At 44.7% G+C, this 22,903-nt stretch overlaps 1 protein-coding gene across 1 annotated transcript; it reads right to left on the bottom strand.

The window, feature by feature from the left end:
* Positions 1 to 5,412: 5,412 nt before the first annotated feature.
* Positions 5,413 to 22,669, bottom strand: LOC142591577 (uncharacterized). Its single transcript, XM_075703888.1, has 7 exons — positions 22,664 to 22,669; positions 21,225 to 21,318; positions 18,402 to 18,541; positions 16,511 to 16,558; positions 12,633 to 12,668; positions 7,300 to 7,462; positions 5,413 to 5,572 (listed from the first exon to the last, which is right to left on the bottom strand). The coding sequence occupies exons 1-7, from the start codon at positions 22,667 to 22,669 to the stop codon at positions 5,565 to 5,567; spliced, it is 495 nt and encodes a 164-aa protein (XP_075560003.1). The 3' UTR covers positions 5,413 to 5,564.
* Between the last annotated feature and the right edge of the window lie 234 nt (positions 22,670 to 22,903).

Raw genomic sequence — 22,903 nt, 5'->3', positions numbered from 1 at the left:
AATGAATGGGTAAGTTATCGGAAATACAGTTATTTATTGAAATTCTCTGACACCTCAACTGCAGATAGCTTTCAATTAAGCCAAGGAACGGGCCCCTGAAACCGTAAATTTCAAGTTTTGTTTGCAGAGTGGTGTGGTTAATTGTATCAAAGGCCTTTGAAAAATCGACGAAAACGCCTAGTGTCACTAAATTTTGCTCAAATGCTTGTAATATTAGTTCCTTTTGTGTTAGGAGAGCTAACTTTGTCGAGCGACCCTTTCGGAAACCGAACAGCCAGTAAAAATATTATGTTTTTCCCAGAAAGCGGTCATTCTCAGTGTTATTAATTTTTCTAGACATTTTGAAAATACAGGCTAAATGGATATTGGTCTGTAGCTAGACAGGTTGTTTTTATCAGCGGCTTTGAAGAGCACTGTAACCTGTGCGAGCTGCATGCGCTTGGCAAATATACCGTTTACAAAGCACAAATTATACACATGCTCAAGAGCTGAGCATATTAGATGTAAAACGTGTTTTACGGGGCGTACTTGTAGGTCATCAATATTGCAGCTTTTACTATTTCGCAGAGCGGAGAACGTGAGATAAATTTCTTCGGCGCTAGTTGGACGTAAAAAAAGCACTATCACAATTTCTGGTATTGAGGTACTCTGCGGAGCGTGGATCGTGCAAACTATTTACAAGGGACACAAGATAATTATTAAAAGCGTTTGCTAAATGCGCGCCTGATGAACGCTCCCCATCAATTATCAATTCTCGTACGCCCTCTGAATGCTGACGTCCAATGTTAAGCACTGTCCTAAGGTTTCTCCACGTGATATCCGTTCGCTTTATTGCTTCTGGATTAAACAACCTATGAAGATAATCTTTCTTGGCTTGTCTGAGAGCAGCAGATGACTTATTTCGAAATTTCTTAAATTCGGGTAGATGGCATGTGTCTCTTGTGTCCAAAAAAAAAAAAACGTTTGAATAGAGCATCTTTTTGTTTGATTAGTTTCAGAAGTGCATTGGTTATCCAAGGTTTTCTAGCTTTTCTATGCTTCAGTGTTTTAGGATGAAATGATTCCGAGTAAGCCTTTTTGAAAAGACAGAGAAATGACTCCTACGCTGCATCTACGTCAGACTGATTGTACACCTCGAGCCCATTTATTTTTGATATTTTTGTGCGGAACTCCTCATGTGTAGACGGATGAATATCTTGAATAGTCAATGGGGGACACTGCTTCGGTTCTTTGTTCTTCGCTGAGTTCGTCTCTGTTCGAAGGATTTGGAGTTCTTGGAAAGCAATTTCGTGATCGGCGTCTTCAGAATGCTCGGCGACGGCGCTGCGTATTCGGTCGAATGTTCTGACGCTATTCTGGCGTTGTCTGACTCTTTCTTTTAGATTTTTTTTATTTCCCCGATGTACGTCGCCGGACTGTCGGCACAGCTGATTTTGTAGACGACGCCTTGCGTTTTTTTTTTTTGTGGACAGTCTTTCGGTTTAGGGAGGAGATTATTGAAAGTGTTCATCAATTTGTGCGCGACTTTGAGGCCTTGTTTTTTCAATATTCGGCTGAGAGCTTCGCTGGCACCTTTGGCGCATGGAATGGACATTCATTTATGGGATAGGGGTGAAGTCAACGGTTTTAGTTATAGGGTGTTTGTAGTTTGTTTCTTATTTTTGTTGCGAGGTGGTTTTTCGAATAAAGCAATTTGTGTAGGCATTCCTTTTAAGTTCGTTGAGAACCATTCTCCTTTGTTTCTTTTTGTCTGATTCCAACGAGCAATGAATTTCGGCTCTTTTGATTAAAGAATTTACAACAGATGTCTTGTGGTTTACGGGATGGTTGGATTCGAAGTGAAGGTAGCGATCCTTGTGGGTTGGTTTGCGTTAGACTGAAAATTGTAGAATGCCTTCTGTTCGTGTAACTTGTACACCTAGTAATGGGAGAGATCCGTTCTGTTCGCGCTCATATATGAAATGCGTGTATATTCTGGTCTATAGAATTTAAGTGGCTCTGCAGGTTTGCGACTTGCCCTGTCTTCACGATGCAGAAGCAATCATCCACGTACCTGAGGAAAGTTCTTGGTTTCGGGGAAAAGGTACTCAGAGCTCTTTCGTCAATATTCTGCATAGTAAAGTTAGCCATGGCAACGGAAATTGAAGCCCCCATGGAAGTTTCCTTCACCTGCCTGCAGTAGCTGCCTCGGAAGGTGAAGTCGGTATTTGACAGGCTCAACTCAAGAAGGCGGCAGATCTCTTCTACACTCAAGGGGGCTCTCTAGTGGAGTGTATCGTCTCGTTCCAGGGCAGGCACGTACACAAGGAGGTGGGGGGCCCGGGGGTGCCCCCCCCCCCCGAAATTAAGCGGCCTAACCCCTCCCCCCCTATCAGGCCAAGGCACCACTCCTCACACATTCCTAAAGCGTCAACAAATCTACTCGGCGGCCAACATTTTGCTGCCTTTTACAGCGAAAGCAGTGTATAACTAACTTCCGTAGTTTTAGAACGACAGAAAGCTGAGCTAGTTGGTAAGGATTCATTATTCAAAAAAGTGGTGAGGCGTGCAGACAGGACACAAGAGTAGAGAAGTGAACAAGGTGGTGATAGAAGTTGATAGTCGGCGTTCGTGTTTTCCACTTCTCTACTCTTGTGTCCTGTCTGCACGCCTCGCCTCTTTTTTCCGTAGTTTCTTTCGGTGCCTGTTAACAGAAATCATCATGTGGGCCGATCCTGGTGACAGTGCAAAAAGGGTCCAAGATCAATGGCACATACCCCTGTGGACTCGGGAACCTATAACACGCCCTTCGGTATCTTCGGGGTGGGCTCACATATCATCATCATCATCATCATCATCATCATCAGCCTGGTTACGCCCACTGCAGGGCAGAGGCCTCTCCCATACTTCTCCAACAACCCGGTCATGTACTAATTGTGGCCATGTCGTTCCTGCAAACTTCTTCATCTCATCCGCCCACCTAACCTTCTGCCGCCCCCTGCTACACTTCCCTTCCCTTGGAATCCAGTCCGTAACCCTTAATGGCCATCGGTTATCTTCCCTACTCATTACATGTCCTGCCCATGCCCCCCCCCCCCAATTTCTTTTTCTTGATTTCAACTAAGATGTCATTAACTCGCGTTCGTTCCCTCACCCAATCTGCTCTTTTCTTATCCCGTAACGTTGCACCCATCGTTCTTCTTTCCATAGCTCATTGCGTCGTCCTCAATTTAAGTAGAACCCTTTTCGTAAGCCTCCAGGTTTCTGCCCCGTACGTGAGTACTGGTAAGACACAGTTGTTATATACTTTTCTCTTGAGGGATAATGGCAACCTGCTGTTCATGATCTGAGAATGCCTGCCAAACGCACCCCAGCCCATTCTTATTTTTCTGATTATTTTCGTCTCATGATCTCATGGGCTCATGGGCTCATGGGCTCACATATGGGGAGTGCTTAACGACTGTTACACCTCCCCTGCGGGTCGGGCCGGAATTGCACTACCTTCGGGATGGACCCACATGAGGGCAGCGCTGAACACCTGCTTCACCTCCGCCGCGGATGGGCCCGATATTCGAATATGTTCGGGATCGGCTGACGTATGATGAGTTAATGCCTGTTTTGCCTCCACTGCGGGTCGGCCCGGCATTGCACCACTTTCGGGGTTGGCCCACGTATGCAGGGTTTTTAACGCCTGCTTCACCTTCGCCGCGGGTCGGCCCGATGTTGCGATATCGAGATATTGTGGTCGGCCCGATATCCGCCGCAGGCCGACTCGTAGCGCATATGCGAAACACTTTGCTTTTCGTTTGAGAGCTTTGACTGTGGTCCGCTTTCGCTGCCATTCCATCTTCTCGGAATGGAATAGTTTTCAATTTTTTAACTCCTTTTGGATGGCGGTAGTTATCGGCATCTCCTGGGGTGTGGAGACCGGTTTTGTCATCGATTCGGTGCCCGCGCGATTAACTCAAAATGAATTCAGCTGTCACAATCTATTGCACCAGGCAGGGCGTAGTTGATTGTCTTAACTATAATGTTTTATTTTATTTATAATGCCCAACACAATTTTTATGTCACCATCTATTTAACGATCATGTGCATCCCTCTTGTTTCGTTAGTTCAACCTTCTTTGTTTAGAGTGATCCAACGCCAGGAAAGGGATTCGGTTCCTGTCAATTGGTCTGTATGCTCATGGAACGAGTTGTGGCCGGAGAAAACGCCAGTTACGTTTAACTTTTCCTTGTCCTTCATTATTTCCTCGAGTGACAGCTCACCACGACGCTGGCAGATCCTCGGAACCATATATCCGCGATATGGGTTAGATAAGGTGGAAAATAAAATATTGCGAAACAGCGTCGATCATCAGACCCTGCAATAGCCCTAAACCCATAAGCAATATGACTGTCACCCGTTACCTCGTCTGGTTTTTCCCTTATTGTACAGCACTTTTCGTGCAAAACTGGCAACTGGAAACAAGAGTCGCAAGGTGATGAGAAATTAAGCGATCTACTAAGCGAGAAAGCCAAGGCAACAGCCAAACAGGGAGGAAAAACGAAAATTGTTTATGAAAATATTTATGGATCAACATCTTTTTATTTAAAAAGGAAGTAGAGAAAACGCTGTCGGAACTGGAGAATAATTCCGTGTGTTTTGAATGACGCTTCTACAGTTATCAATTGAGCCGCCTGGCGTAGCCACTTCCCTGCTATGCTAGGGGGCGGGGGGGCAGTTCTAACCTTCCGCAGTGCGCGCACTACGTCTAGAACCCCCCCCCCCCCCCCCCCCCGAAAAAAAATCCTGCGTACGTGCCTGGTTGATGGGTCGTAATTTTGGATATTCGTGTTAGTTTAATGTATTTCTTTAACTCGTTCCAGGGATGCCGTTCATAAATTCACAGGTTATTCGTGATATACTTATAGTTTAAAAACAGCAATCGCCCCGGGCTCTTCTTAGTCGTCCTTGCCTCTTGCGCGCTGCTTAGAATGAAATTACTGTGAAATCTCACGCTTTGCCACCGTTCTACGTTCTGGAAGAGCATGACCTCAGAGATGGGCAGCGGGCGTGGGCTTCGTGTGCTGCCTGATTTCTGAGACCATTGTAGGGCATCACTGATGAAAGCGTTCATGCCGGATGCCCCTTTGCAGCTCAACACATAGCTCGAAGTAGGTCGTAAGGGCCGTATGCAAAGGAAAAAAAAACGAATAGAACATCTGGACACGTGCCTAACTGGTGGGACATAAACCGAAAGAGCTCTATACCACTGACCGCATTGCAATACGACGAGTACAATGTCAGCAAAGAGGTTGCCGGGATACAGTAGTTTTATTGCGGAATCTTATACACCTGGTACTTGACTCCTCTTGAAAACCCATCCACCATTCTATGGTTGTTAATGCCAAACGCTTTCTTCATAAACCAAAGTTACGCTGCGGCAGCGGCACCACGAATGCCGTAGTAGAATACAAAGCTGAGGTAGTCAGAGCGGCCATCATGCTATTCAATACTATACCATTGACATTGGTAATGCTGGCTACATAATAGATATCAAAGCTGCGGGCTAAACATGTGATGCTCTCTGTGTGTTTCCTTCATGAACCTGCAAAGAGAACGTTGAATATGTACATTAGAATATGCTGTTCACCATTTTGAGGATGTGTTGAATATTTACTTCTTCCAACACCATCAGGTTAAATGACATGAAGTCGAAAACAAGGTAAATTTTAAAACGATCATAGTTACGGAGCATATTTAATGCTGCTCAGGCGTAAACTGCTAGTCCTATTTTAGTGGAAACAATATGGAAAAGAAAAGTGGTGTGTAAACCTTGCACCTTAATTTCATTGCAGATTTTACTTCTTAGCAATGAGCCTCCAGCAATAATCAACAAAGACTATGTGCTGCTTGCTTCTCTGAAATTGAGTGCGCGCGCTTTCTCAAAGGCCACATTTTGCGCAAGCTCTCTCCGGTACCTGTTCGCGTTGCAAGTGGCACGGACTAAGCCTCAAATGCGCGGAAGGTAATATAAAGGCAACAGACGCGGCTTACGATCACGTACTATGATACAATCGTGTACCAAGTGATGTGCACAATCAAAAACACTTGGCAAACAAAATCATTTCTGAGCCTCCCTACTTCGCTGAGACGAACGCCAAGGCCCACAATTTAATTGGGATATCGGCAATTTATCTTCATCACCGGATTATCAAACATTGCTTCACCTTGTCGAAATTGTAAAAAGAAAGTGTGGCCCTTACGCGGATATATACAGTATGTGGAAAAAAGAAAGCGTTCTGTTGAAGCCCTGCATCAAGTTACAGTCCCGTTTCCTTGAAGAGCACTGCTTTTGCAGACCAAGACCACCACGGCACAATACAATATGCCGAAATCGTTGTCAAAATTACGGGTGGTCACCGACAAATATAGCTTGCCGAATGCAAAAAAAACAAAAAAAACATTGCTTAGACATTTAGCATGCTCGAAATAAAATACAGGCCCTTGCGACTTGCGTGCGCGCGAAATGTATAGATTATGCGCCCCTGTGTACACGTCCGTTGTAGCGCCCATTGTAAGAACACCCGCTGCATCGAGGGCCCTCCGCTTCGAATCGAAATTGCCGTAGCGTCGGCATATTATTCGCCTGCCTTCTAAAAAAAATGCAGTGTAAACTTGACTTTCTCGCATTCTCATGTCGATTTGTCAACAAAGATAAAGCAATATTTCTCACTCATTTTGACATACTTTCCATATAAGGCGCTATTAACATTTACAAGAAACTGAGGCTTTTGCTCTTAAACTTTTTGGCACCATTCTAATTAGCACTGACGACATGTAACGCTCCAAGAGATGTCCTCCCAGAAAGGATGGGTGGGTGATCGGTCTTAATCGCTTTCTATGCAGTGACGTAAACGACAGGGTGATTTGTTATTAGGAACAGGGAGATGAGGTCCAAGAACGAACGAAGCAACAGGGCGCAAATAAGCGCACTGCACAACAGAACGCCTCGTTTCAACACAGATGCTCATAAAATATATCCATAGATACATTGCTACATGGAGTCGTGCAGGGGCTTCAATTCGAAGCCTGTTTATGAACACGTTGGTTGGGGAATCATGTAGCTTTATACTTATCCAGCACTGGCTTAAGTTGCGCATATGTTGCGAAGGATGAAAATTGCGAATCAGTTATGGAGGAAGGCGGCTATTTGGACCTGCTGCAGTGCCATTAGTGCAGACAACGTAGTGCGTTAATGACAATAACAACACGAAGAAACACGCACGCGGCGCGCTGCTCTTTATTGACGGCGCTAGCGCAGTGGCCACTCACACGTCGCGGTGGTCCCGATGACTGATGTGATCGAACCCAGTGCGAGTCGAATCCCTATGCCTCCGCTGGACGCTGCGCTCTCCACCAAAGTGAGAACTGTGCAGGACAAGGCCCTCACGACCTCATCGCCAGCGTCCGAGTCCAGCAGCTCGCGCAGCAGGCACTGCGGCGGGACGGTATGTTGGTTGTTACTGCGCACCAATATTTCGTGTGACGCTCTTAGCAGCACCACAGGTATTTTGAACGTCGAACATTATTTGCATTAGGTGTCACGCGTGCTGCGCAAGACCCGACTCTCAAGATGCTCATATTTTCTTAAAGTAATCTCCACGGGCTACCGCCGTGACGCGAAGCGCATATTTCAGCCATGCGTGTCGAGGCTCAACATTGTTGCAGAGAGAGAAGATGCAAAGCACTCCCTACAAATCCAAAAGTATACCAAGCGTTCCATCGTTCTTTCCTTGCTCGTTCGTGTTTTTTTTCACTAGCAACATTTCGTCTGAAGCATAACGAACTAGCCCGTCATTTTCAGTGTTGCGGCACGCGTGCGCTGATTAACGTTTTGTCAGAGATCGCTTTTACCGAATTGTCGCTTAAATAACGTTATGACTTTTCGAGCGAGACGAATTTGCTGCATCAAAAACTTCGAATCTGCGACAAGTTTCCATGGTGCATGCTGCGCAATTTCGCGTTTGTCACTGCGATCCCGCTGCACGTAGAGGAAGTGGCGTCATTTTGAGTATTTCACATTACATTCCGTCTTGTGTTGTCTGCACGAGCGACGATCTAGAGGCTGTCTGGACTTCCGTAGCTCTTAGTCACGAAAAACATTCATCATAAGCGTGTGCTATCGCTCATTCTCTGCAGCACCTACATTTTCCCAAGAAGTGCACGGTAGTATTACCTTTGTTCACATGTAATTTCCTTCTTTTACCATGCTATGTTTATGCGATTCTATTGTTCCAAACAAGACCTGGAAAAGTAAACCTTCTTCATTCTCTCCTTTTTCCGCACACGCTAAGGAATTGTTAACCTTGCGGTCTTTTTTTTCATTGTCACAGCTATAGTAAAACGAACTATACACGTGTGTCTTCTAAAGCCGCAAACACCCTTGACCGTGTTTTCACATCCTACGCCGATACAATCTTGGAGATTACACACCTACCTGGTATAAGCGATCACTGCCTACTCGAATTTGCAATTAACATTTGAAGCCCCAAAGCAAATAAACTCAGAAAAACCATAGATAATTACAAAAAGTTTACCGTCCTAAATAACGAATCAGTCGCATTTCTCGACCTTTTCCTACCGCCTTTCGAAAACCCTTCGCTTCGACAAAATTGGGACGTGTTCGCCGCTAAAGTTCAGGAACTAACGGAAAAGTACAATCAAGCTCGAATGATTACCTGTGTAGCGACCGTCCGTCATTACTTGTTGTCCCCGTTTCTGGGAAATATATATATATATATATATATATATATATATATATATTAAAAGCTTCCCGCGCTTGATCGGCGGAAACGCACTTTCTGCTAGGTATTTCACCGATATCGTGTGGGTATTGCTCTCAAGCGGAATGACAGGCTGCCAATAGGGCAATTTTCTAGGGAGCTCCTAGGGAATGCTAACTACGCATTTCGTACCCGTAGCGGTGCTGCCGATAAAATCAGTTGATAGGCTGGTTATTTTATATGGTTATGCTAGGTATTTCACCAATATCGTGTGGGTATTGCTCTCAAGCGGAATGACAGGCTGCCAACAGGGCAATTTTCGCGTACATAAATTTTTTCTGTGGTCCTTCTGCCTTCTTTATTTCATTAGTTTGCACAGTTTCTTTTTCTCCTACTTTCACTTAAGACCTCATAATGAGTATTCTATGAATACCGGCCACATGTCTAACATATTTGGTGCGTTTTAGGGCGTGTGCGACATAACAAATACTGACTCGCAATCCCGGGTCTGCGAAAATAGGTCCCCAGGGAACGGGTTAAAAAACCACCACTATAACTGCTGAAGGGTATGCAATGCTTTATTGCTTTAGGGTAATGGTAGTAATATGAGTAACGGTAATTTTGGCAGCAAGCCGCCCCCGGTCGTGTTGACGTTTCTTTTTCCCGTTGCCACTCCTCGTATTCACGCGGCTCCTAGGGAGTGCGAACTACGCATTTCGTACCCGTAGCGGTGCTGCAAATACAATCAGTTGATAGGCTGGTTATTTTATATGCTAAAGGCTACAGATGTCACTCCCCACGTCGCAAGCTGGCGTCGCCGCGGCAGCTTGCGCCACAGTAATCTTTACCGGAAAACGTACGCGGGGAACGCTACGGGCTTCGCATTGTTATCAGGAGCGCCTGATCAACAATTATGTGGTTCGGATGCTTATGTAATGCTTGTTCTTTATTGAAGCGGATATCGTTCTATATTTTGTATGCGTAATTTTAAAGTATGCATGTACCAATCGGTTAACTTTGCTGAGTGTTTGTAGCCTCAGCGTTACGGTGGTAGGAGCTACTGCTCCTGGCCTGCACTGCCACCGGGATAAGCCCGCATTTTTCGCTAACGAACGCGGACACGAAAAATGCCGACCGCCGAGAGGCTAACAATTTCGCTGTAAAGTCCATGTCAAATATGAGACGGAATTATCATAGGATGTGTCTAGCTACAGATAACTACTCAGTCGAAGGTATTGTGACCTGTCGAGGTGGCTCAGTGGCTAACGTGTTACTCTACTGAGCCCAAGACGGCGGGTTCGACCCTGGCCGCGGCGAGTGCATTTTGATGGCGGCCGAATGCAGAGAGCTCCTGTGCCGTCCATTGGGTGCAAGTTAAAGAACCAACGGTAGACAAAATTATTCCAGAAAGCCCGAGCTATGGTGTCCTTCATAGCCGACAATGCACGTAGGTTCGAGAATTTGAACCCCACAATTTAAAGAATTTTGGTGCAGGTTGAAATGCCCCAGAAATAGGGATCTATGTGTAGATGAATGAAGCTGCATTTTCAGAGTACGGTACTGTTCTTTTACGTTTAAGCTGTTGAAATGCGACGGCAAATTCGTGCAAATTTCTTCAGTACTACGCCAGTACCATTCCTTAATATTGCTATATCAATGATATGAACATTTCAAGAGTATTTCTGCCGTCGGCGTCGCCGTGAGATTCCACATTGAGTTCAAGGGCGATAAAATCTTCGCCGGGTGCCGTATGCTGTATGTGGGAGTCAAAGCGTGCGAGGGTAAGTCGGCGATCGCGGCTCGATCACGCGCACGAAAGAGAGGAAAGCGGGGAGGAAGTGCACCGTCTTCCGTCGCGCGCATGGCTCCGTGGGAAGGGCACGGAGGGGGGTGCGTTCTACTCTGGGCGACCCGGGCGGCTGCGCGCGGTTGCCCGGGCCGCTGTACCTCGAAAGCCATCTGCCACGGGGACAACAGAGGGCGCTTCGCGCTGTGCCGCGAAAACGCGGCTTAGTTCGCGTTGATGCGAGACCCGGCACGAAGGTCAATTCGCTCGCTGCTGCAGCCGCACTTCCTCACTCCAGCATTTCGACAGCGAGTTTCCGTGGTCATCGAGTGAGATGCGTTCACGTTTGCTTGGGCGCGCGTGACACCATGCTTGGTAATTTAGTTAGCATGCGTATGCTTACAAGGTCAATGGCCGATAAAACTACCATTGCTGCTTCGTATAGGTGTCCACCAATTCGCTATCGCAATCGAAACTTCGCCTTTCGGGCGAAACTGCAACTTTTCTTCTCGCATTGATGTGCGTTGTTCTAGAGTGCTTCCTGCAAACAAAGGACCAGTTTGAAACCATGTTAGGTAGAAAAATGTTCATATAACCTGCAATGCCATAATTTTTGTCCTTCTTCCCATATGTTTGTAGTATACGCTCAGTACTAGATCATTCACTCGGCAATACACACCGCGGCCGGCCGCAGTTAACCATGCATTTCGGCTTCACACGACGCAGGAGACGGATGGAGATATCATGGTGGTGTCATCCGGTATCAGCTGCACGGATTGGTTGTAGCAACTCGTTTGTACGGGGCCTCAGCAAATGCAACAAATGCAGCAAATTATTCTTTCTCTGCAAATGGTGCCTTTACTGATATTTGCGAAACAAAACGTGTGTCATCGTTTAAAACAATATGTAGTCATAAGACGTCTGTTTCAGTCCACGTTACTTTGCGTACAAAAGTTTTTATCCCCGAAATCACTATTGTATTTACAATCTCGCAATATAATATACGCTTCTAACGGCCACAGTATCTGCAATATTATCATGCATATAGTGAAATATTAATTTAATTCTGCAGCTGAAATCGTTGAAATAAGTTAAACATAAGAGTTATGAGAGCACGAAACTACAGGCAAAGTTACTCATTGTTTCTAGCGATAACCAAGATATATGTAACTGAACTATTCCAATCTTTTTAGTCCGGCGGCATTTTAAAGCTAAACCACGAATTCTTCAATCGTGTCAATAGTTTCTGCTGTATAGCTGCCCTGTATAATTTTTAGTTGACCATAAAGTAAGGGTACGTTCCTCAGCTATCGGTTCATTTGCTTTTGCATTAGTTTTCTTTCCGCTCGAAAAGAAATTGATTGAGTCATATACGGTGACGGAAGTTGGAGAAGCAGCACCGCGGACTTTGAACATGCATGCAGAAGTGTAAGATGATCCTGTTTTTACTCTGTATAAGAGCGTGGCTTCGATGCGACTAAGTGCATTTACTGAACTGGTGCTGTTGTTTTTAAAGCGAATAAGTTGACACATTCTTCCGAGGCTCGCTGTCTGATGCACGAGTGAATGCTCGAGTGTCTGGTGCTTGAGTGCATGTGAATAGTGCCCACCTCACCCACGCGCACATCGAGGGATAGGTCAACGTGGATTCTGATAGCAGTGCCACTACTCTCTCAGCACATAACAAACGTGATAAGCGTGCGACAAGCACTTCTTACGAATGAAAACCCGCCTCCATTATGTTGGACACGTATTTGCCCGGCTGAACAGTTGTCAGTAAATTTGTAACATCTCGTGGGCACGTTGGGAACATGTCTGAATAAATTGAAGTTGAAATTATAGAATGGTCATTGCGCAGTTTTTTCGTGCTTCGGCGTGGGTAGCGTTTGTTTTCGCGGTTTAAGTTACCAGTTATCTATATAACGGGGCTTACTGAAATACTTGAGAAAGTTCGTTTTCCAATACTCCGCATGACTCCGTACACCGTGCGTAACACAATGTGACCGTTACCGCCGAATGGCTTTGCCTAAGTCGGCCAGGTTTTCTCGAGTGCACCAAATGACACAAGAAGATCTTTGTTAGAGCAAAGCACTTACCACCAAGGCATCCACTACCTTCAGAAGAGCTTCATCCTAAAGAGAACAGAAAAAATATCATACATACGCAGCAGACCAGAATTACTGACAGCGCCAAGAAGCTCCACAGTGTTATGTACTTTCACATGAGCTAGCAGCCTTAGTCGCATTACCGAGGAATGTTTGCACAAGCTATGGCAAAATTTGGCTCTTGCGTTGACGCCACTTTGTACTCCACAGAAATGCTGTTTGTTTGTCTGCAATCAGGCAACCTGATTCATTATGCGGCGGTACGGGATGTCTGTCACAGGGTAGAATTCGTCGTCCTCCGCGAGTTATCATATCATTCAGTGGATAGTTTCTTGTGCAGTGTAAGGTAGAAGAAGAAGAGGTAAGGTTAAAGGGCGGAGAAGAGGAGTAAGCTAGAATAAACAATGAGGGCTACCTTGGCATACTAGCTTATTTATGTTGTATTACAAATTTGGCGCATTCGAGGACTGGATACCGCGTTGTGCACCTCACCTACTTCGTTTTACCGACGACCATTTTTTCGAACGGGATCGAAACCTACGCGGATCGCGACACGCCCGCGAGCATCTAAAGCTGATCCCATTGTTGAGAACGCTCACGAAGACGACCTTTTGCTACTGGTGGTGTAGTGCGACCGTGGGCGGCCAGCATGAGTGAACAAGGCCGAAAATCTCAGAGTGCGAAAAGCACTTCACATCATGTAATGGAACACAAGCAGAGAAACAGCGAGCACCAGCAACAAATGCTAGAACTCATGACGAAGAATACTCTTCAGCATTCTAGGAGGGCGTCGTTAGAAACGATGAAACCGGACGTCTACGACGGTTCGTCATCTGCAAGCGCTCAAGTCTGGCTGAGTTTCTACGGGTTCGCGCGACTAAAATAGTTGGTGACGAGACGTAGAGAAGGTTGTGAACATGCGCTTACAGCTACGACGCATAGCGAAAACCCGGCATGACTTGAGAATGACAGGAAAAGCGCACCGACCAGGGGCTGAGAGGAGAGGCAGTCTTTTTTTATGCCTTTCTCCGAGAATAAGCTCCAGAGCTGGGATAGTGGTATACCCTTCAAATATTAATCCGGCCCTCTGGTAGAATGCTTTTCTGTTGTGAAGAGAAGGCTGTTACATGTTGATGATTCAACATTATTGAACTCTTCCTCGTGCCTCTAATAATAAAAGCACGATGTCTAACTATGAACACCACATACGGTTGATGACGTGCTTATAAATGTGATAGACTTCTGCACTCCGCAGCATCCCGAGAGTGTTCCTAATGGTGGCAGTACTTCATGTACTGAAAAAGGTCACAGACTTTGTGTAAGAACGTGACCCTGTGTACATTGGAAAGGATTACCTTCTCTCATTTCCCGTGACCATCTTGCTTACCGTTCGTGCCAAGCTTGGGCACACTTCTGTGCAAGCAAATGGACGGGACGTAAAGGCTTTAGTATTTAGCGGGGCATCGATTACAGTTGCAAACAAGAGCGAAATTTCGAACCTAAGCATCGTGAAAGATTGTCCTGGGAGTGTGTGTGGTTATCCAAATGAGAACCGCTTAACATCTTTTTTGTTCACCTTATCCGAACATCTGCAAATCATAGGAAAGCTGTCCTCCGCGATATTATATAAACAACGAACGTATCTTTGATTTGTGGTAGGCAACGTAGCCAGCTGTGAGGGCACTCAGACGTCAAGCAAATTAAACTTTGCAGGTCAGTAAAACATGCTGATACGTACACTTTTGTAAACTGATCAATTTCTCTTGCCGATAGCGGAGGCGACCGGGGGTAGACATTCGGCAGTTGTGATGGCGTTTGCATCAGAGCAAATACTTGATAACATCAATGTCAAAAAGCTCACTAACAGGAAAAAACAAATGTTTTTAGGAGGCAACGTGTTATTATTGACAGGCAAATATGGAGTATCAAAATAAAACTATTAGTTGGGGAGCCATTGCAGCAGTTAAAACACGTACTCCGAGTTCGTTGCAAGGTAAGACAGGTTTCGTTTTATTTTTGTGGGATGCGCAACATAAATCCACGAATTTTTTATGTCCTCCGGAAACAAATTTTTTGCACTCTGAACACATCAGAAAATTTACTACGCATATTTGGTCAGCATTCGAGAGGTTCTGGCCAAGGGCCTTGGCCCAATTATTGCAAGCCCAAGAGCAATCTCGTTGAGCGAGCGAAGCGGCGGCAGAAATAAACATTAAATAAAGCACGATTCCGGTAGTCAAGTCAGAGTATGCATCATAACAACAGCCCTCAGCCACGCGAGAAATTGCGATTCCGTCTATTTCAGAAGAAAGGCGGACGTGGAGTTTTCGTGAGGAGTAAGAAACTAAGGAAAGTCCGACACAGTTATGCGACAGCAACCAAATCATTGCCTTAGGTAGAAATGCATGGCAGTTTATAGTATGTAGGGCAACGCTTGAGCGGAACTTATTGATCTTTGTAAGTTTAGTGAGGGATATATATATATATATATATATATATATATATATATATATATATATATATATATATATATATATATATATATATATATATATATATATATATATATATATATATATATGGGAGGGGAGAGGCACCTTATACTCCAACCGCGTAGGGAAGACAGCTCAGCGCCCAAATTTAATTCAAGATCGACGCAAGGAGCTTTTCAAAATTTGACACAGGAGAGTTGAAAACAGATTTTTTTTTGCCAGGTGGAAGGCGTTCTTTGCCCAACATGCCCAAAAGCAAAAGGATAGAAAGTTTGGCGAGTTTGTACGGTAACATGATCTTGAATTGTAACGCGAAGCAACACAAAGACTAGAAGCAGACAAGACGAGCGCTTACTCTCAACTAAAGCGTTGTTGGAACTATCAACCTATATATATATAGGTGATTGCAAATACCACAGCATATGAATATGACAAGGTCTAAAGACATAAATTAAACATATCAAGATACGTTGTCATGCTCATATGCTGCGGTATTCGCAGTCATCTGTGTATATGTTAATAGCTTCAATAAAGATTTAGTTGAGAGCAAGCGCTCTGTCTGCTTCTGGTCTCTGTCTGTATGCCTTGGCGCTACAATTCAAGATCATGCCCAAAATCACGTGCTTTCTAAATAGCTTGGTCAACAATGCCTCCGGAACTCTCCGCAAATTCTCTGGGTCCAGAGAATGACTTTTGCTTATCTATTCCGCGCAGCACATTGTAATAAAGACCTAATGTTACGTCATCTATTTGTGAGTTAACCTTTCAAGAACTGCTAAAAAGTTGACTTTTCTTTCCTTTTGTCGAATACTTCGTACAGTGTGTAATCTTAGAGTGACCTAGACATTCCTATAGCGAGTAAGCGTACACATTACCACAGTCCACCTATGAAGTTACACAGAGCTGAGGTGCAACCAGAAGGTGATGTCATTTGCACGGAAACCAATTCCTATTAGACATGATGTTTGTATTCCACGGAGGCAATCTGAGCAGTGAGCAAAACTATACTTCAGCACCTCGATTTTCGCTTTAGTAATGGCTGAATGCTAGTACCAATAAATAGCACCCCACTGGACTATTGTCACAGAAGTCACTTCAAGATGCTCTCGCAAGTGATCACACCAGCGTTTAGAAGTAGCAGTACCACAGTGGCACTGTCGATCATTGCTTTCCGAGGACGCCTGAAGCCGTGCCTGCTTGTGCGCTAAATGTGCAGGCGGCAATAATCCGATACACTTGCAACTTGGAACAGCAAGGATCAGAAAAACGTGAGCATATCAGAGCTCTTAGAAGCGACACGACATTTATCTACATGTTCTATGATGTATTTGACGCACCCGTATGCGGCGCGATATGAATTGGGACGGCATGACTTACCGTAGCAACCTCGCCGGCTTCACACAAATCCACAGCGTTGTCAAGGCACTGAAAACACCAGTTTGTGCATTGTCAGCAGGTGACGTCATTAAGCATTTTCCAAACAAAGATGGAAGCCACACTTCTGTTGTATATTGTTTTAAGAACGTCTCCGTAACTTGGATTACGTGCTTTCGAGAAGCGCTGCTTGCAAGAAATAAAATTACCGTTTAGGCTTCTTTTAGCTATACCGAATTAATTTCTATAGTATTCGCAAATAATTTCTGTTTCGATGCCTAATTTGAAGATCCTCAAAAGATGTGTTAATCCGGCTTCAACAAGTTGTTGACACCAAAACTTTCTGGCACAAAACCAATTATTGCTGCACACCTACCTGATGCCAGGATACGTTATCCGGGTGTACCTACTAGCCTAATTTTCGCTGTCATTCCTGCGTTATGAATATTTTCAGAACATTAGGCCTCACTGCCTTTTGTAGCTGGAACCTCCATGAGCAATGGCTGCTCATGCCCAAAATTTACGCCTAAGAGATACGTAATAATTCGTATAAATTTCGTTGCACGTTAAGGAAATGTTTATTGCTACAAAACTGGGCGTTTGTTTTGCTCCCCACCTTAAAAGAAAGGCTGGTCTTCCGTTATTATAAAACATACTCTAACCACGCTTAAAAAGTTTGCATATGGATAGCGCAGACACAAGGTGTAAAAACTCTAAGTACATATTTGACATATTGCTAATTCATAACAAAGCTTTACCCCAAAACGTGTTGCGCACGTAAGGCATATAGTCTAGTCGCATTCCTTTAGATTTTGGTGGGCCTTTCCTTTAAGACCGAAGAGTAATGATTAACAAACCAACAAACTCATTTCGCGTACAGTAACGCTTAACCTGCGTCTAAGAGAAACATAAATCGTCTTTTCAAGGGCCGCATTCAGATGGATGTCTGTGCTCATAGAGAAACTGTAAGGTTCCAACATCTAACCCACCGTTGTTCCTTAGTGGTTGTGGTGTTGATACGCTAAGCGCGAGGTCGCGGGATCGAATCCCGGCCACGGCGTCCTTATTTCGATGGGGGCGAAATGCGAAAACACCCGTGTGCTTAGATTTAATTGCACATTAAAAAACCCCAAGTGGTCCGAATTTCCGGAGTCTGCCACTACGGCGAGCCTCATAATCAGATCGTGGTTCTGGCACTTAAAACCCCATTATTTAATTTAAGTTCTAGAGCTGCAAGAGTTGGGACTTTATTAGAAATTGCGGCTTACGCTGGCTCATTGTAATCATGATGTATTCGATCATGATATACATGATACATGATATAATAATCAATTTGTTCTAAAAAAATGGATTTTGAATGAATGCATAATTTTCCTAGCAGGAACAATTTGATGTTTAACAAAAGCTGGAAGTTTTCTTCAAGGATTGTGAGATGCGTCTCCTCAATTAACCTATTTTTCTCCAAGTAACAAAGCTCCTATACAAATATGCACTTCACATATTTTTGAGAGAGGCCTGCAGGATTACGTTGCAGCCACCAAAGTAGCTAATATCTTACCAAAGCAAAAGAGTACGCAGAAGGATAATTTTTATCGTCATCATAGACCATGTTTGCGAGGCTTTTCAGTCATAACTCAAACACTTTATGTAATGACAGACCCTCTTGCAGTAAAGCTGTCATCATTAGACCGTCGGTTATGAGAAATAGCCTCTTTGAAGCATGTCCTATTGGGGCGGAGGGGCATTTTGAAAAAGCCACTGGTCTTTAAAACTGTCATGCGAAGAGCCGTCTTTGGTATAACAGTAATTTTTGTCATCTTGAGGCACTTTCTCTAGCGGTTATCGAATGGGAAAAATTTGCTAAAACTGAACTGTCGAATAAAACCAGACCTACCCCTCCGATGTCCAGATATCCCGGAAGACCTATTGGGATGGGCGTGGTGCAAGTATCGGCTCCGGAGAGTAGCGTGATGCATCCGGGGGCGTCAATCACGGCGCACAGGGGCGTGAGTATGTTAGTGACCGAGTCGAGTTCTGCACATCCACGAAAGGACATTTACATCGCGGTGATAATAAGTAACGCACGAGAATTATAAACGGCCACTCAGGGTGGTGCAGTTCAATGACTCCGGGAAAAATCACACATAATTAATATTTCTTTGCACCACTGCGGATCTCTGCAGCACGATCAGACACGCCCAAAGTATACCCTTCACATTGTGTAAATGCCGAAACAATAACAAATATGCAATTAAAACTATTTTGGGAGGAAATTGCTCACAGTCTCATTGACACGCCAGGAAACTGCTACCTGTCCTTCTCAGGAGTATGAAGTAATTTAACTCCATACTCTTGATGACTTCTTTGGGACGGTTCACGTGGTTTTTCGACGAAGTTACCTTAATAAGAAACAGGTGCAGCTGGGCGTCTTTAAAGTGGTTCACCGATTGCATGTGGCAGGCCGTGACTTTAGTACTAAACAGGGGAGCTGAATCTCTGATGCTGCAAAGTAGCTACGTTAATGGGGCTGATAATTGGGGTGAAATTGGCTAGAGATGGAGTACAACACTGCTCTCTGGCTCATTGGCAAGTCATTAGAGTGGTACACGTAAAGGCAAAGCACGAATATGCCCTCTTCAAATGCACTGCTGATGGTTGGCCATCTACTTTATGGAGAGGGCACAGAAGCAACGCACAATTGCTTTCTTTTTTGTTGAGCAGACCCAATTGTTGCATGGACGACGTTTCGGTATACACCCACGAGTCTGTTGAACTTTGTCAGCAGAGCTCCTGCAACGTTCACTTCCTTCCCAACATGGTCACGTGCTGCATAATTTCGTGGTGGCTTCTGGTAAAATGGAGAAACTCACATAGCTGACCTTTTCCCTCTGAGACAGGCCAGTTTGCCTCTCCTGTAGAAGCAAGCTTATCTCTGTCCTGGAGAGGTAAGCTCCTGGACAGGTTTCTAATCCTAACCTCCGGCTCCTGGAGGTCCGCTATGCGAGCAACATGTTAGTGGCGCATGTACTTTCTTTCCAGCTGTACTGCGGGCGTACTTACCGCTTTTTATTTCCGTGGGAAGACGACCAATTCCCATACGTTACCTACCAGCTCTACGTTTAAAAAGTGGGGGAGCCAAGACCACAGGTTCTGGAGAAATCAGCTTCAGAGCTGTAGGACTTGGCCGAAAGAGGCTGCAATGTCACGCTGTCATAAGCGCCGTTTGAAAGCGGCCCCGAACACAATGACACCGATGATTGCCATGCGAAGGTACCACGCGATTCATGACAGTGAGGACAACCCTCGATTAATATATCCAACATTTCATCGAGTAAGAACTCACTTGGAAACATCTATACCTCCGCAAGACAAAAAGCCGGAGCTCTTTGATTCGCCCAAAACCTCAGATACAGCAGCCAGGATTGGTCATTGCCCCTTAAGCACAGAGTCGGATGAGCTTCTAAAGAGAACAAAGTCTGGAGACTGGCGATCCACATTAAGGCGTCCTTGAAAACAGTCTTGAAGCGACTCAGGACTGTCGCAATAAGTGCAACTGCTGAAGTGGCTTTTAAAGAAAGTTGTCCTTGGTTGACATTAGGAGAGTCACATCAGTGGATATGAATGCATATAAAAATGGAAGCGCCTTTTTATTTATTTGTTTATTTGAATACTTTCAAGGCCAATAGGGCGTTACAGGAGAGAGTGGTAACAATAAATAAGAAATAAAAGCACAAAGCAAATATTAGGTAACATATTCAAGCGCATTTTAAGGTGACCGGGGTCCGTAATAGATACAATGGAAGCGGGAACGTGGTTCCAATCACTACAAGTTTGAGGTATGAAAGAAAGTGTTGGTTAGTGTGACAACGAGGAACAAACACTTTTTAACGATGGTCAATACGAGATTATATGAATGATGGGTGGGAAAGTAATCCTTGCTTAAGACGAGGGTTATGGTAGTAAATCTTATGAAATGAGATACGTGCTATTTTGCTGCCTAAGGAAAGGGATGGGAACTGTAACGCTGTTTCCATAGACGAAACACTGGAAAGACGGGAGTAGTTGGCAAAAATCAAGCGTGCGGTACGATTCTGTACAGCTTCAAGTTGACTAATAAGACTTTCAATAAATGGATTCCATGCTGCTGATGCATATTTTAGTTTGGAACGAAAAACTTTTTTATGAAGAAGGCGTTTAAGAGAAGGCGGCCATTGAAACATTACGGCGCGGATACCCAAGCATGCGGTTCGCATTACTGACAATATAATTAATGTGTGGTTAACAAGACAGCTTAGAATTAATGTGGACCCCTAAGTATTTGTAAGTAGTCACTTCTTCGAGAGGGGAACCATTTATGTTATACATGCAAGGGTAGTGGAAAGGTTACGAAAATTTTCATTAGTTTGCACTTCGTCGCGTTGTTTTATTTTCTATGTGTTACACCAATAAGAAATATTGTCAAGGTCAGTCTGTAGTAGTGATGTGTTATTATCATAAGGAAATGACGCGATATACAACATAGTCGTTTGCAAAAAGCCTAACAGAGGAATTAATTGAATCAGGTAAATGGTTTATGTAAATTAGGAAAAGAAGGGGCCCAAGTACAGAATCTTAGGGCACCTTCGTAATGGCACAGGCCGTATAAGAATTAGGAAAGCATGAAATTGCAAAAATAACTTAAAAAAAAGTGATAGTGTTTGATAAAGTGGAAACTTACCAGAGCCGAGGCTGCCAAGCACAAGTCCTACGACGTCAATCAAAGCAGCCAATGCGCCAATCGGGCTTATTTCCACCAGCTTTGAAGCTACACACTAAATTGAAAAACAAGAAAAAAAAACGCTGTGGGTGAGACGCCCCCAGGAAACACCCACGGTACTGGGCAGCGGCATCTGTTGCTTCGACGCCTTGATAAATTTGCCCCGCAATATATTTCGCCATTTCTAGTCACCGCGTATACTGTGTCGACGCGATCTAACGTTCTCGCTTGCCTGGTAACCTAAATGTTGCGCGCTGTTTTATGCCCTTCTGTGGTCTTTCTTTACTTGTGCGTGCAAGAAACGCAGCATCGGCGACGCTTCTAGCTGAGTGACCGTGCCTTAGGCCAAGGAATACATAATGCACTTGAAAGGATACTGACAAGCCATTTTTGAGCGTTCGTTTTTCCCGTTAAATGAAGGTCAGGGACCTCTAAATCATAGAAAAGTACTCGTAAGTCTCAAAGTGCTCAAATAATTTATTATATTAGCTTTTCTACAGACAGTTTCAGTTTAGCTTCCACTCTGCCCTGACGTCATTTCGTGGGAGCTGGACATTGCGGCCTTTCGACACTCGCTCTGGCTCATTCGGCCGTCTGCTGGGCGGATATATCGGCCCTCACAACGAGTAGCAGCATAGGAGGCGACCGAGTGAACCGGGGCGAGTGCCAGAACGTTGCGCTGTCCTGTGCTCACGTGACCACCGTCCGCATCATGACTGCACGAAAGAGTAATTTCCTGGGAAACGAAAAAAAAAAGATTGACTCTCGAAAAGCTATTATATTAGGATGTCTAGGACGTTCTGAGACCTGCGAGTATTCCTTACATCGTCTAGAGGCCTAGGCGAACAATTTACCAAAAAGCACGAACTTGCGAGTTTGACTTTTGAGCGTGGCTTTTGCACTCTGACGGAGGTGAAATGCGAACACGCCCCCGTTCCCTGATGTCTGTAAACGTTAAAGGACTTTAGTCGATCAAGGATTACGCGCAGCCTTTTAATACGGCTTCCCCTATAAAACCCGTGGTTCAACTTCGGGACGTGAAATAGCACAAGTTCGCAAAGATGGCGAGATATTAACGGAACATGTCCCACGCTTCCTGCTTTATTTCCACATGATATGCATGCATAGGCGTAAGTGAGAAATTAAATTCTATATGACCGCGTTCTCATGCTTCCCGATGTAGCTTCGCACCGTAGTGCAGAGCCGTCTGAATTGATGCGAAGCTTTTTGTTGTTCGTACCATTTTTCTTTTCTGTTCAATATAGATCTTTAGCTGGCTTTCTTCTTCCATCGCTTGGAACGCTCTTCCTGCATCTTTGGTTCTTGTTTAAAACATTCGAAAGCTGCAGGAAGTTGACGGACTGCCGGTGCGCGATCCCGTGCGGGATCGTCTGACGCACGGTCATGTCAGCAACAGGCAAGGAGGAAGCTAGGAGCATGAAGGCGAGTGCAATGACGCGATGATGCTGAACCCGGCGGCTTTTGCCGCGACGCAGGCGCTACTCGAGACGCCTATACTCCGTTCCACACAGCGCTGCGGAGGCTATAGAGGGGCTTCTTTCGGTGGCTTCTTTCGCGCGTGGATATAGTTCCATGTTTTGTGATCGCAGTTGTGTGAAACTGTCTTTTTTGTATAAGCT

The sequence above is a fragment of the Dermacentor variabilis genome, chromosome 8, assembly GCF_050947875.1.
Source record: "Dermacentor variabilis isolate Ectoservices chromosome 8, ASM5094787v1, whole genome shotgun sequence".
In the NCBI taxonomy this organism is placed as follows: domain Eukaryota; kingdom Metazoa; phylum Arthropoda; class Arachnida; order Ixodida; family Ixodidae; genus Dermacentor; species Dermacentor variabilis.
This window is presented reverse-complemented; position numbering and strand designations above follow the sequence as displayed.

Coding starts and splice junctions, on each gene's coding strand:
- LOC142591577 (XM_075703888.1), bottom strand. Junction 12,669..16,510: donor AAGCCGGCGAGGTTGCTACG/GTAAGTCATGCC, acceptor TGTTCTCTTTAG/GATGAAGCTCTTCTGAAGGT. Junction 7,463..12,632: donor AGGTAGTGGATGCCTTGGTG/GTAAGTGCTTTG, acceptor GTCCCGCCGCAG/TGCCTGCTGCGCGAGCTGCT.